The sequence below is a fragment of the Molossus molossus genome, unplaced genomic scaffold (assembly GCF_014108415.1).
Source record: "Molossus molossus isolate mMolMol1 unplaced genomic scaffold, mMolMol1.p scaffold_m16_p_1, whole genome shotgun sequence".
Taxonomy (NCBI): Eukaryota; Metazoa; Chordata; class Mammalia; order Chiroptera; family Molossidae; genus Molossus; species Molossus molossus.
The window spans coordinates 25911682-25926143 of NW_023425344.1; the positions used below are offsets into that span (position 1 = coordinate 25911682).

Genomic DNA, 14462 nt, shown 5'->3' on the forward strand with positions numbered 1-14462 from the left:
ATTGTACTTAAAAGAACATAACATTTCCTGTGGTTTGGTAAACCATGTGAGGCCAAGATGTAGAAACAGCCCAAGTGCCCATCAGCAGATGAGTGGATAAAAAGCTGTGCTACATGTACACAATGGAATATTACATGGCCATAAAAAAGAAGGAAATCTTACCATTTGCAATAGCATGGATGGACCTAGAGATTATTATGCCAAGTGAAATAAGCCAGTCATAGCCATATGCAAAGACAAATACCATATGATTTCACCTATATGTAGAATCTAATGGGCAAAATAAACTGACAAACAAAATAGAAACAGAGGCATGGATACGTGGAACAGACTGACAGCTGTCAGAGGGGAGGGAGGACTAGATGAAAGAAGGTGAAGGGATTAGCCAAAGTACATATATGCACAACCCATAAACACAGATAACAGTGTAATGATGGCCAGATGGAAGCGGGGGGCGGGGGGTGGCTGGATGGTGGTGTGCAAAACTGGGGGAGGGGATGAGGACATCTGTAATAGTGTGAATAATGAAGTAAAAAATAAAAGCAAATGAGTTATAGAAATGAATATGCTAAAAATAAAAAATTTTACACTGAAAGGAAAACCATGTGAGGAAGAATTTTATTTTTCAAATAAAAAAGAAATTATCACTCAGAGTAGCCAGCATAATATTGAAGGAGAAGAACAAAGCTGGAGGACCAACACTACCTGACTACAAGACTTACTGCAAAGCTACGTAATCAAGACAGAGTGGTATTGTCTAAAGAATAGATAAGTAGATCAATGAAGCGGAATAGAGTCCAGAAATAGACCCACATTAATGTAATCACTTGATCTTTGACAAAGGTGGAAAGACAATACAATGGAGCAATGAAAGTCTTTTCAACAAATGATGCTGGAACAAGTGGACATTCTCATGCAAAAATAAATCTAGACACAGATCTTTCACAAAAATTAACTCAAAATGGACTATAAGCATAAATGGAAAATGGAAAGCTATAAAACTCCTACAATATATAGATAAAAATCTAGATGATCTTTGTATGGTGATGACTTTTTAGATACAACACTCAAGGCAAAATTCATGAAAGAAATAATTGATATGCTACACTTCATGAAATTAAAATCATCTGCTCTACGAAAGACAGTCAACAGAATGAGAAAATGAACCACAGACTGAGAGAAAGTATTTGCAAATGATACATTTGATAAAGGAGTATTATCCAAACTATACAAAAAACTCTTAAAACTCATCAATAAGGAAACAAAAACCTGATTAAAAATTGGGCCAAGACTTTAATGGACACATCATCAAAAAAGGTAACAGCTGGCAAATAAGCATATGGAAAGATACTCTACATCACGTCATCAGTGAAAAGCAAATTAAAACAATGAGGTACCACTGCACACCTATTAGAATAGCCAAAATCCAGAACACTGTCAACATCAAATGCTGGTGAGGGCGTGGAGCAGTGGGAATTCTCACTTGTGGCTTGAGACAATGCGAAATATTACAGCCACTTTGGAAGACAGTTTGTTGGTTTTTAACAAAACAAACCATAACACTTACCACAAAATCCAGCGATAGCAATCCTTGATATTTTCCCAAAGGAGTCGAAAACTGTCCACACAGTAACATGCACACAGATCTTAGAGCAGCTTTATTCATAATTGCCAAAATGTGCAAGCAACTAAGGTGTCACTCAGTAAGTGAATGGATAAATAGTATCTGTACAATAAAATATTATTCAGTGCTGAGATCTAATGAGTTATCAAGCCTTAGAAAGACATGGAGGAATCTTAAATGCATATTGCTTAGTAAAAGAACCCAATCTGAAAATGCTTCATACCCTATGGTACCTACTATATGACACTTTGGAAAAGGCAAAACCATGGAGAGTGTAAAGAGATCAGTAATTGCCAGAGGTTGGGGTGGGAGAAGGGTGACTAGGCAGAGCTTAGTGGATTTCTAGATGGTGAAAATAGTCTGTATGATACATAATGATGGATTTATCATTATACATTTGTCCAAACCACAGAATGTCCAACACCAAGATGAACCCTAACGCAAACTCTGCACTCTGGGCGGTTGTGACGTGTCAGTGCAGGTTCACATGGCACTCTGGCTGGGGTGTTGATAACTGAGAAGGCCATGCACGTGTGGGGGCCCGAGCTGTATAGGAAATCTCTGTATCTTCCTCTCAATGTTGCTGTGAAGCTAAAACTGTTCTGAAAAAATAAAGTGTAAACAATTAAAAAGTAATTGTCCTAAAAAAGTTCCCAGTAATGTCTGTTTCTACTTGTGGAAACAAAATATCGAGATCCTTTGCAGCAGATCTTTTTTATTTTGGGAAAAATCTCTCGAGTGTCCTTGAATTATATAGCATTAAGGCATTTATCTGGGACAGAAAGGCAGCCTGAAGTGGACACCTGCTGCTTTGTCTACCCGGCCACTCTATTTGGGGCGAATTATACCACAAATTCCAGAAACTGTCCTTTCTATCTCTGTAGATTTAATGAGATCTTTCATAGTCATCGCTGACTATGTTCATTATAATTGAGCACTTGACCTCAAATAGGCCAGTTATTATTCCCTGGGTGCCTGGAATTTAGGATATGGGAAGAGTTTAAACTCAAGAAACAGCAAAGTCAACCTGGCCGGTGTGGCTCAGTGGATTGAGCGTCATCACATGGACTGAGAGGTCCTGGATCAATTCCTGGTCAGGGCACATGCTGGGGTTGTGGGCTGGATCCCCAATAAGGGGCAAGCAGGAAGCAGCTGATCGATGTTTCTCTCTCACATTAATGTTTCTATCTCTCCCTTCCTCTCTCTCTAAAAAATCAATGAAAACATAAAAAAAGAGAAAAGAAACAGCAAGGTCAATTATTATTGAAAAAACAATTGATTTAACAAAGGTTGATTATGTTTTAAAGAATCTTAGTACAAAAGAATGCTATTCACTGCTAGGAATGCAAGGTGTCAAAGTTAGCTAATAGCATACAGGGTGCGGTAAGAGTAGGTTTACAGTTGTCCATATGGAAAATAATACAATAACTAATAAATATTGATACAAAATAAATTCTGTGTTTTATGTACTCACAGCCATAAACCCACTTTTGCCCCACCGGCATATAAAAGGAAGTGTTTATTTGCAGAGTTAAGAACAGCTGGGATGAGTAAGGATGCCGCCAAAGCATTTAATTGCAACATGAATTGTATCGATAACAGTAAAATCTAAATTTGAGGTGATGGGTGTGTTAACTAACTTTATCGTGGTAGTCATTTCACAATAAATACATGCATCAAATCATCGCATTTTAGACCTTAAACTTAAACAATGTTATAGGTCAATTATATCTTTAAAAAAGGAAAAAAATGGAATCTAAAATTGATCTTTGTATCGCTAAGGACTCTTCATTTAAAGTGACAGAAAAAAACAAACAAACAAACAAACAAAAAACACCAAAGATTGTTTTAAAATCCTCACCTGAGGATAGTTTTCCATTTATCTTCAGATAGAGTGGAAGGGAGGGAAAGAGAGAGAGAGAGAGAAACATCAATGTGAGAGAGACACATCAAACCCGCCAATCTTTGGTCCACTGGCCAATGCTCCAACTGCTGAGCCAAATAAGCCAGGATAAAACCCAAAGATGTTTAAAAATGGAATTCTTTGGTGCATATAATTAAAACATCTGGGGATATATTTCTCTTTCCCTACTTCTTGAACCAGAATGAACCTGCTCTCTCAATTCTCTTCCCGTCTTTCTCTGCGCTGGTTCCATGTGCTGCAACATGGCTACGTCTTCATCATTCCAAGACTGGTGGAAAAGAGGAAATTCTTTTCTCCAGCAAAAAGCATAAGGACCTAGAGTATTATTCTAACTGTAAATCTGTTACAAACCCATCCCATAACAGACCCCAGGGACCACAAGGAAGATGCACTATGCAGGGCAGGTGAGCCTAGGTTATGGCATGGTACCGAAAACCCAGTATCCCAACAGTCTGTCTCACATGCTACGTGGCCATCAAAGGTGGGCTGCTACTTGGTTGTCCTCACTCCCGGACTTACCCTGAAGGGCAATCACTGTTGCTGTCATGGTGGCAGAAAAAAGTGTTTGGATAGACTCACATTAGCACTCACAGTGACATATATTTCCTTATTCACTATTCATTAACCAGAAATAGTCACGAGCCACACTCAGCCGCTGGGGAATAAGGAAGTGTAACCCTACCATAGATTAAGAATGGGCAGAAATTGAATTTTTTTAGGTAAAGAGCATTAATAAATGCCAAATGCACTCTTTGGCTCAGGTTATATACCTACCTAGACCTGGGAGTATAGTCAGCCCCACGACAACTGAGACCCGTTTATCGGTAGAAAAAAGTAAGAGTTGTCATCATTACACCAACAGTACATTTAATTAAGTCAGTTTCTAGTAAATGACCAAAGTTTTGGATTCAGTATGAGTGCATCTTCCTGTGTTAATAAATTATTAACTTCAAGAGTGATAAGCCAAAACCCAAAAACTAAATGTCATTTCCTGCCCATCCTCCTGATTTTATTCTGGTTGATCCCCAGAAGAAATCAACACAGTCTAGTTTTTATTTTTATTTTTTATTTTTTTTTATCCTCACCCGAGGACATTTTTCGATATTTTGTTCAGATAGAGTGGGAGGGAGAGAGAGAGAGAGAAACATCGACGCGAAAGGGACACATCGAGTGGTTGCCACTCACACGACCCAAAAAGGGCTGGGGACAAACTGCAACCGAGGTACGTGCCCTTAGCGGGAACCAAACCCGGATCTCTCTGGACCGAGGCTAATGCTCTAACCGCTGAGCCAAACCGGCCAGGGCAACACAGTCTAGTTTTTAGAGCAGACATTTTAAATCTAGTTCAGTTGCTAATTTATAGATCATAGACATCTTCTCAACCTGTGACACTAAGCTGGTTTTATACCCATAAATAATTCTATTAAAAAATAAAGATGTGTGACTCACAGTAGGGTTTTCATTTTCAGTACCTAGCTAGAATCGTTCTGTTCTCTCGTGGGTTGCAGCATCATTCGATTTTTGTTTTTTCCTGCAAGATGTTCAGCATCAAGCATTTTTCTTCCTTTAGTTGTGAGGAAGAGACACCCATTTCAATGAACTCAAGGAAAGAGCAATCTACTGTAAGGCTACAATAGGTAATCTCACCTTTCTCCATCTCTAGGCCTACGCTGATTTTCTCATCTTCATTTTTCTCCCTTTCTTTCTTAGCATCTACCCGATTTTTTTCTTTCTTAGTGATCTCTATGCTCATTCACTTTCATAGACCAGGGCATGGCAACCAAAGGACAAAGATGAGTCACAATCTCTGGGCCTCTTACTCAACTTAAAAAAAAAAAAAAAGAATCAAATTCATTGGGTGTTGGGGGAAAAGTACCACATGGTACATACTACTGCTTCTTTCAGGGCTTTGAGTGGGGCCAGTTCAGCAAGAAGGAGAATTGTACAAGAAAGCTAATTGGCTATGACTGTTGTAGGAATTAGGATATGACTATTAATATCACTTAGGGTTACTACAATTACAAGTGCTTTAAATATTAACTCATTTAATCCTACAATGCAGATACTATGATTGGTCTCATATTATAGACAAGAAAACTGAGATACAGAGAGATAAAGACACATTGCTGATAGTCGTACAGTTAATAAGAGGGAGAGCCACCCAGGATTTGAAAGTGGGCAATCTTGTTCAGTCTGTGGTCTTACCTTTTATGCTATACTACTACTCTTGGCTATCCTAAAGCATCCAAGTTTACATCAGAAAGTGTATCAATGTTAAGGGTGTTTGCTTAATTCTTTAGCCAGTAGCAAAGTGCTTCTCATTCTCCAAAGCTCTTGTCAAATACCAGTATTTTTACTTTGTGAGCTTCCCTGAGCACCTTCCTTCTGCGGCTAGACCACATGTCCGTTCCCTTAATTACCACACGGATTACCTTGTCCTGTAATTGAAAAATATTGTCATACTAATTCTGTAGAGCAAGGGTGATATGTTTCTTATCTTTGTACTCTTGGTGCATAAAATAATTAGTGGCACATAGTATATACTTAATGAGTTTGTTATTAAATCATTCACTTAATGAAAAATATAAATGAATTAAATATGATTTATGCTATCCACATTTTCCCAATTTATCTTCTGCTATCATTCCATAGGACCAAAAGTGCTTCCGTAAGAAAGCCTGGGAGCAATGCCTGTGAATCTTTGAAATTACTGGGATTCAGAAGCCGAGACAGTGGTTGGTTTGGGCTTGATGATGTTGTGGTGAGAACCATGCAGAGTGGCTTGATAGCATTTGAGTTGTGTGAACACTTAGAGAGGTAATATAATAGTAGACAATAAAAGCTGATGATATTCTATCCTGATGATTTATCACTGGGGTTTACAGAAATGGAATCATAGGATTCAATTTTATTCTTCAGATAAGAATAGGAATAGTCCCTTAGGGTGTACTTAAAATGTAAACCAAAACTGACATGAATATGCTATCTGTAATTTCACTTATGATACTTTCTTAACTGCATTTGGAAACCACTCATAAGTTAGATTTATTTATACAGGTTTCTTCTAACTCCAAAATAGTTTTAAAATAGCACCTTCATTTTTTACATTCCATGATGATGATAATTGTTCATATTATTCTCATCTCATAACTATGTTATATAAACTGAATTTGTTATTTCGGTGTCCTCATTTTGCTTTCTCATTTTCATATTTTCTAGACAGCTCATTATTACAAGAGTTCTAGACAGTTTTAAGGTTCACAAGAAGTAGACATTCATAAAGAGAGGGCAATCACATATCCAAAGATAGCCTTTATTTCATAATGGAACATCTTGCATCTACTATTGTCTTGGGTCAGGCTCCCTAGAAAAAAGAGTCAAAGATGTAAATGCAGTGACTTACTGGGGAAGGGCCCCGGTGAACCCTGAAAGGGAATGAGAGGAGCAGCAGGCTCTGCAGTGTGAGTGATGAGTTGTCTGCATCAGTGAGTCCTTGTCTGTGGGCGTGATGCTGCTTCAGGTTGAGGGATCCTGGAGGGCAGTTGTCTGGAGAAAAGGTGGGTGATGGGTACTCCAACCAAGGGGAGGGGGTCTGTACTAATTTTCTAGGCTGCCAGAATAAAGTAGCAAAAACTAGGGACTTAACAGAAATTTATTGTCTCGGTTATGAACACTAGAAGTCCAAAGTCAAGGTGTTGTTAGCAAGGTTCATTCCTTCTGAGGAGGGTGAAGGAAGGAGCTGTTTCAAGGCTTTCTCTGTAGCTTCTATTGTTATGTTCACCTGGAATTCAATTTCCCTTTTTTATGACACCAGTCATATCAGATTGGGGCCCACCCTAATGACCTCACATTAACTTCACCTCTCTAAAGACTCTATCTCCAAATAAGGTCTCATTTTGAGGCACTGGGGATTAGGACTTCAACATATGAATTTGAGTCGAGGGGACACAATTCAACCCAAAACAGGATCCATCACAACAATCCTTACGACACATGACAGCGAAGAATATTTCAATCCCCAGTTAATTTTTATATACATATTCTGTCTTATTGCTAGTAAATGGATTATTTGGATCATCATTCTTTCCTATATTTTGAAGTAATACTCTTTAGTAATGTTAATGAAAAGCTAATTTAAAGTATGCTGCCGTATTTAGAGCTGAGCTGAGACTACACCATTTCTTCATTTAAGAACATGTTTTAGACTTTGGTTTGATTTGAACCAGTCTCCTGACTGCCAAGGTTTCATTAAAGTTTCTTCTAACTCCAAAAATAGTTTTAAAACAGCACCATCATTTTTTAAATTCCATGATGATAATAACTGTGAGGTCATTAGGGTGGGCCCCAATCCGAAAAAGTTTATGAATCTAACCAGTTGGTCATCAGAATGCTTGATTTCAAAGGAAGTTTGGATGATAATGGCTCCCTTCCTGGGTGTTGTTAGTTATCCATGATATTTTCGAGACCATGTATTTCCCTTCAGTCAAGCATCTTCTCTTCCATGCAGGTTTATTGTGCTCCACTTGTCTTCCATCGTGGACAATGGTCATTTGGTTTCTTTTGTGAAATCGTTAGAGGAAGCCATGCTCAGCCTCAGTGCCTGTGTCATACTGTATCACCAGAGAGACGACCCACACAGAATAGTCATTTCAGTGGTGCCTTCTAAAGATTTAAGCCAGGAGCTTAGGACTTTGAGCTTGGAAGCCTCCAGTGGTTCTCCAGAGCCATCTTGCCATTTCCAGGTGAAAGAAGGAGAACGGCTTCTTTTAAGGTTTACTGGAAACATATTTGCTTCAGGTGAGCATTAAGGTATCTTTCTGTATATCCAGTGGGCTATCAGCCACAGACTTCAGAAGGACTTCTCTAAATGTGTGTTACTAAGGAAAACTGAGGGCTGAGCGGCTTCCCGGCTCTTTCTTTGCCTTTTAGGGGGGGCATAGTCCTTGATGGGTAGCCTGTAAGGGATACTCTTTTCGAAATAGTCTTCTCGAGGACTGCTGTCTGAGCCCAAGCGAGGTTCATCTCTTTCCTACGCCAAAGCAGTTGCCTCCTGAATACTCCTCCGCTTCCCCTATCAGTCACTGGGAATCCATTTCCATATCGTAACAACAGTGATCTCTTAAAAATACAAAAAATACTTTATTACTCTCCTGATTAAAACCTTATAATTATCTCTAATTCTACTTAAACACCCAAACTCTTGTTGTTTTATAATCTAATCTGGGGTCAGTGGACTCCTAAGATATGTGTGGATAGAACTATATTTCAGTACAATTGTCTTATTTATAATTCCATTTATTTTATTTTATATATTTAAAAGACTGCCCTGCGTAGGAATCAGTAGGTTTCACCAAGCTTCAACAGGGTCCATGGCACAAAAGTGGGTTAGAGCATCTGCTCCAGGGGTCACCCCACTGCTTCCCTTTCCCCCTCATAATTACCTAGTGCTTTTGGTTTCCATGATAAATCTGTTTACTTGTGTTGCTTGCGCAGGTTTATGCTGTGTTCTTCATTGGCATGTAAATTTCACAAGGGCAATGACCGTTTTCTTGCGCATCCATACATGTGATGATGCTGAGAAAAACAAACAGGATGAGTGAATCTGAGAGGGGACGGGAGAGGTTGGAGAAGTGAGGGAATCAATGAGAAAGAAGGGATGAAAGAGAAAGAGAAAAGGAAGAAAAAGGAAAACACAGACACAACAGCTGAGTGAGAGAAGAGAGGACAAGGTTTTGAGGGCGCCACCATCACAGCGATGTCTTTATCCAGTCAACCCCTTCCCTTCTCTACTCCTTTCTTTGCGGTGGGGTCGAATCTAACAGGTATGCTTACAAAGATGCAGTGTGAGGGAAAGCTCAGGGATGGGGTTAGGGGATTCCTGGGCCAGGAGTCTTGTAACAGACTTGACTTGATTTAATCTTCACTTATGAATTAATCTAGGTTCCATTGATTTTGAATGATGCCTATTTTCTATCTCATTCTGGAAATGGCTGCAAGCCCCATGGGCTCTTTGTTGCTTCAAAAATGATGCAGCTTGGCTCAGTGGTTGGAGCATTGGCCTGTGGACCAGAGAGTCCCGGGTTTGGTTCCCGGTAGGGGCATGTACCAAAAAAAAACAGATGCAGCTTGAAGCTGAGGCTGCTCTTTTTCTCGAGTCTGTGATGTGAGACCCAAAGTGTCCCAATTTGAAGAATCTCTTCCACTTGCACAGTCTCAGCCATCTGAGTCAGCTGACAGGGCCACTGAGTGACTGTCAGGGATGTCAGAAAAAGGGAAAGGGAAGAGAGAGGAGGGGGTAGGAAGGAAGGGTAGAAGAAACCCCTTCTTCCTACTTGGCTGCCAGAGCAGAAACCATGGTGTCCACCGTGGGACAATCTCTCTAAGAAGAGATAGTCAAAAACTGAAAGTGTCCCACCCAAATGAATGATGCAAATGACTTTCCTGTAATACTTGGGACAGCAGCTGTGTTTACCTACTGCCCTAAGCAGCAGGGAATTACTGTGCTTCTTCTGGGCAGTGCTCCTGGGTGTACTATGCCTGTCATGGCAGCACATACGCTAAAAGAAGTTCCTGAAGGTAGCCAGCGTGTGTACCATCCTCCAAATGAGGAACAGAGAAGAACTCGTCTTCACTCAAGGAAAATGAGTCAGGCAGGAAACCACAGTCTTTCCTGCTTTGCCTTTCCTAGAGACCTATGCTCAGCCCTGGAGCCTCATGGTGTGTTCGCCATTGCAGAGGAGCAAGGATTACAGAATCGATACTCGTCCTTGCATCAGGGCCTGCGTCCTTTCTAAATATCCCAGACATGAAGTCAGAGGCTGTCTGCTTCGAGTGTTCTCCTCCCCACCCACCCCACCCCCACCTGCAATTATCTTCACTGTATTTTTTAAAAATTTATCTTTATTGTTGAAAGTATTACAGATGTCTCTCCACCTACCCCCCACTGACCTCCTACTGCATCTTCATGTCTCACCTTGATGATCATGTTCAGAAAGGCCTTCTCCATCTATCCCTATCACGTCAGTCCGTATTTTACTTCTTCAGAGTCGACATTGTACTTCTTCAGAGTCAATGTGCTTCTCTTTGGTGGGCCTTGCCATACATGCAACCTTCTATTTATTCGTCTAATCGTTTGAGCAGTGACAGTTTCTCTGAGTGCGGTTGCATGGAGAGTGGGTCTGTCTTTCTGGCAACCTCCACTGCATCTGACAGGGCCAGACAGGTAGGAGGAGTTTAGTGAGTATTTGTTGGAATAATGAAGACAACAACCTGGGGAAGGTCTTAGCACAACAGCATTGTGTGATTGAGTGTTTGAAACTTTAATACATTTAGATGACTGCTGTCTGAGAAATGTCATGTCAACATCTCCATATTCATTACTAGAATACAGATGATTCCTTTGAGTGAGGACCATGGGATATGGATTTTATTCCACTTCTGAGAGAAAAATAGATAGTAGGGACTCTCCTTGGTCTTTATATTGACCTTTGGCATTCTTCTGGATGCAAAGCAAGAGTGTGTTTTCCTTCTCTGGGTCCAAGGTGTTAATTCAGCACTTTAGCTTTTCACTGGATAGCATCGAAGCCCCGGTGCTTATGAAATCCAGAAAGTACCAGAAAATGGGCAGACCAAGTTTAAGTGAGTTGTTTTTGTCAAACAAATGCAAAACAATAGAAAAATTCTGCTTCATATCATTGGCTACCTTTGCTTAATTTATTGAGTAATGTATGACAGGCAAGGCCTTGTGCCAAGTATTTTTATCCATATTATCTCGCTTCATTCCCAGAACCAATGTAGGAGGTTAGGAGGTACATTTTATTTCTCCTGTTTTAAAAATAAGAATGTTAAGTAAAGTTCTAAGAAGCTCAGAGATATGAAAGAACTGGATAAATATCACAATGTAACTAAGTAGTAGAGTCTAGAATTGGATCTATATCTTTATGTCAGGAACATATTATAGCTACTGCATTATACCTTCCTTTTCAGTTTTGCTAAGAGTAATGCAGACACGCCTTAGGACACATGGTAGTGTCTGTTTTACTATTGCTGTGACAAAGTAAAATATCCTGATTATCACGATAAAACGCCCATCAGTGAAGGTTATGTTTCCTAAAGCTTCATTCTTTTCAGTAAGCAATGTGAAAGATTTTCACATATCATTGCTTTGGGGGAATTCACCAGGTTTGAATAGAAATTCCAGTAGTATGAATCTAGTCACTGTTTCCTTTAGATGTTCTAGAACAGCACTGTGTATTTCTGTGATGGTGGAAATATTTTACTTCTGCACTGCCCAATAATGTAGCTATTAGACAAATGTGGCTAGTGAACATTTGAAATGTGGTTAGCATGACTAAGGAATTGAATTTTAATTTTAATTAATTTTAACTTCTGTTTAAAAAGCTGCTCATTGGTAGGGGCACCCAAACAGGAGAGGGCAGACCTAGAATGTCATTATGAGGTCATGATCGTGTGCACTATGATACAGAAAGGGGAAAGAAAAAAATAATAATTCTGGAAAGGTGAAAATAATTTTTTCAACATAGAACCAGCTGGATATTTCTAATAATTTCTTATTATAGCAAAAATGGAACAGAAAAAGAAAATAAAAGACTCGTAGATACAGAAGCAGCCAGAGAGCCATTGGTGCAATTACAAATGAGAAATCCTTGGAGAAAATGACACAGTTTCAGAGCCTATTGCATTAAAGAAGTATATGATTATTTGGATTTTAAAAAATTAAGACAAAGTGGTATATCTTAAGAGTAACACATGCATTTTACTTCTATGTAGGCAATGGGAAGGATTATGGAAAAGACTACACACTTATTTTTCATTTACAAAGAAAATCCAGGCTGGAACTCCAAATCAAAGAGGTTGATGAATTTGGCAACCACAGCTGCTCTCATTATAAGGGCACCATTGTAGTTTATAAAGTACCTAAAGAAAAGATAGTCCGGGACTTGGATCAATCTCTTGTACTTAATGAAAACCATGATCAGTTGCCAGTTTGCAAATTACCACTGAGACTACCTAAGGTGAGTTCTTCTACTTCCCTGATTACCATAATTTGTTAATTCTTTGTGAAGCTCTACCACAGTAAAAACTTCTGGTTTGTGCGTAGTTGAAGGTAAAAGGAGGGGCAAGAATTATGTGAATAAGGAAGGAGTGGGTAGCTACACTTTTAGAGTCATAGGAAGCACATCAGGCTTTCTATTTCTTCTTCTTTTTTTTTTAATCCTCACTCAAGGACATTTTTCCATTTTTTGTTCAGATAGAGTGGGAGGGAGAGAGAGGAAGAGAGAGAGAGAGAGAGAAACATCGACGTGAAAGGGACACATCGAGTGGCTGCCACCCGCACGACCAACCAGGGCCGGGGACAAACTGCAACCGAGGTACATGCCCTTAGCAGGATCTGAACCCGGGTCTCTCCGGACCGCAGACCCACGCTCTAACCGCTGAGCCAAACCGGCCAGGGCAGCACACCAGGCTTTCAACTTCCATATGAACTTTCTAACTAGAACAATTCAAGTTGGCCCGCTCCTGACGCCATGCTGTTAATGACCACGGAAATAATGTCATTCATTTCCTGTAGCTGCATCTGAATGACTGGGGGTCGTTTATGAAAACACTGACTATATATTTAGAGCACAGCCCTTTGAGGAAACATCTTGTGGTGAGCAGGAAAATGACATCAAAATAGTTTTACCAGTATTTACCAAATCCTGAACATTTGTTTGAAGAGTTCAGTACTCTTATGTAAAATTATTATTCTTATCAGAAAAGTATGATGGAGTTGTTTCTCCGACCATATCACACAACAAATAATTTTATTGCTGTACATACTATTTCTTTTAGTGATTCATGACTTAGTACTTCTAAACAATATTATTAATGAGAAAATAACTGAAAATTTTGTTTTAGCTCTCTAGGGGAAGAACAAACTTATTCTTTAAAGATGACAGAATTATTTTTCCTTTTTCTGTTATGATGAGCAGGAATACATTTTCCATAGGGTTAGATTTGGTAGTGATTTTAAATAAATAAGTAAAGTAGGTGATCAATTTGACAAATAGTAATTGAACTTTGGCAATAGGGAATGTGCCCAGCTAGAAAGAGCTATAGGGGTGATCCAGGCCCTGAATGGTAGCCACTGTCCTCGTGTGTCTGTGGAGCACCTGAAATGCGGCTGGTCTGAGTTGAGGGGTGTGGTATGTGTAAAATCCATGCTGGATTTCAAAGACTCAGCGCAAAAAATAGAAAATACTTCATTAGTAATTTGTTTATATCAATTGTATAATAAACTATAATACTTTCGTTATGAGAGTAAATAAAATACATTATTAAAATTAATCTCACCTGTTTTTTAAAAAAATGTACATGACTAAAATAGAATAAATACAATTACTTATGTGTCTCAAGCTATATTTCTATGGGACAGCATTGCTCTAAGTGATTTACAGTCTAGCAGAGTATGCAAAACAAGTACACAAAATCACCTTGTAAGGCAGCAGCTGATGACGCTGACGGTACAAACCACAGTACTAACAGTTGTTCAGAGGTGGAAACGGGCCTTTCCGGAAGCTGAAATCAGAAGTTTTATGGTGGTTGTGGCACTTTATCTGAACCTCGTAAGTCAGTAGAAATTTGGCCATTGGAAATGAAGAAAAAAGGATGTTAGGATAAGAAAATGGGATGAATCTGAGTGGGGATGGTAGGCATAATTTAGCAGATAGTAATACTATTATAATAACCATTATAATACTTTCTGATGTGTCAAAAGGCTTCCAAAAGCTTTACATGCAAGGGGACCAAATTCTCACAAACACCCTATGAGCCATTATCACTGCTTTTATTTTACAGGAAACCGAGGCAGAGAAATTTTAGGTAACTTGCCCATGGTCCCAACACTAAGCG

The 14462-nt window shown here is 39.3% G+C and overlaps 1 protein-coding gene across 1 annotated transcript in view; it reads left to right on the forward strand.

The window, feature by feature from the left end:
• Positions 1 to 14462, forward strand: part of DTHD1 (death domain containing 1) — a 57931-nt gene that overhangs the window by 23891 nt on the left and 19578 nt on the right. Inside the window, exons 6-8 of the mRNA XM_036244708.1 lie at positions 6201 to 6365; positions 8056 to 8345; positions 12339 to 12583. Of these exons, the coding sequence (XP_036100601.1) occupies positions 6201 to 6365; positions 8056 to 8345; positions 12339 to 12583 (700 nt within the window). The remainder of the gene's footprint in view (positions 1 to 6200; positions 6366 to 8055; positions 8346 to 12338; positions 12584 to 14462) is intronic.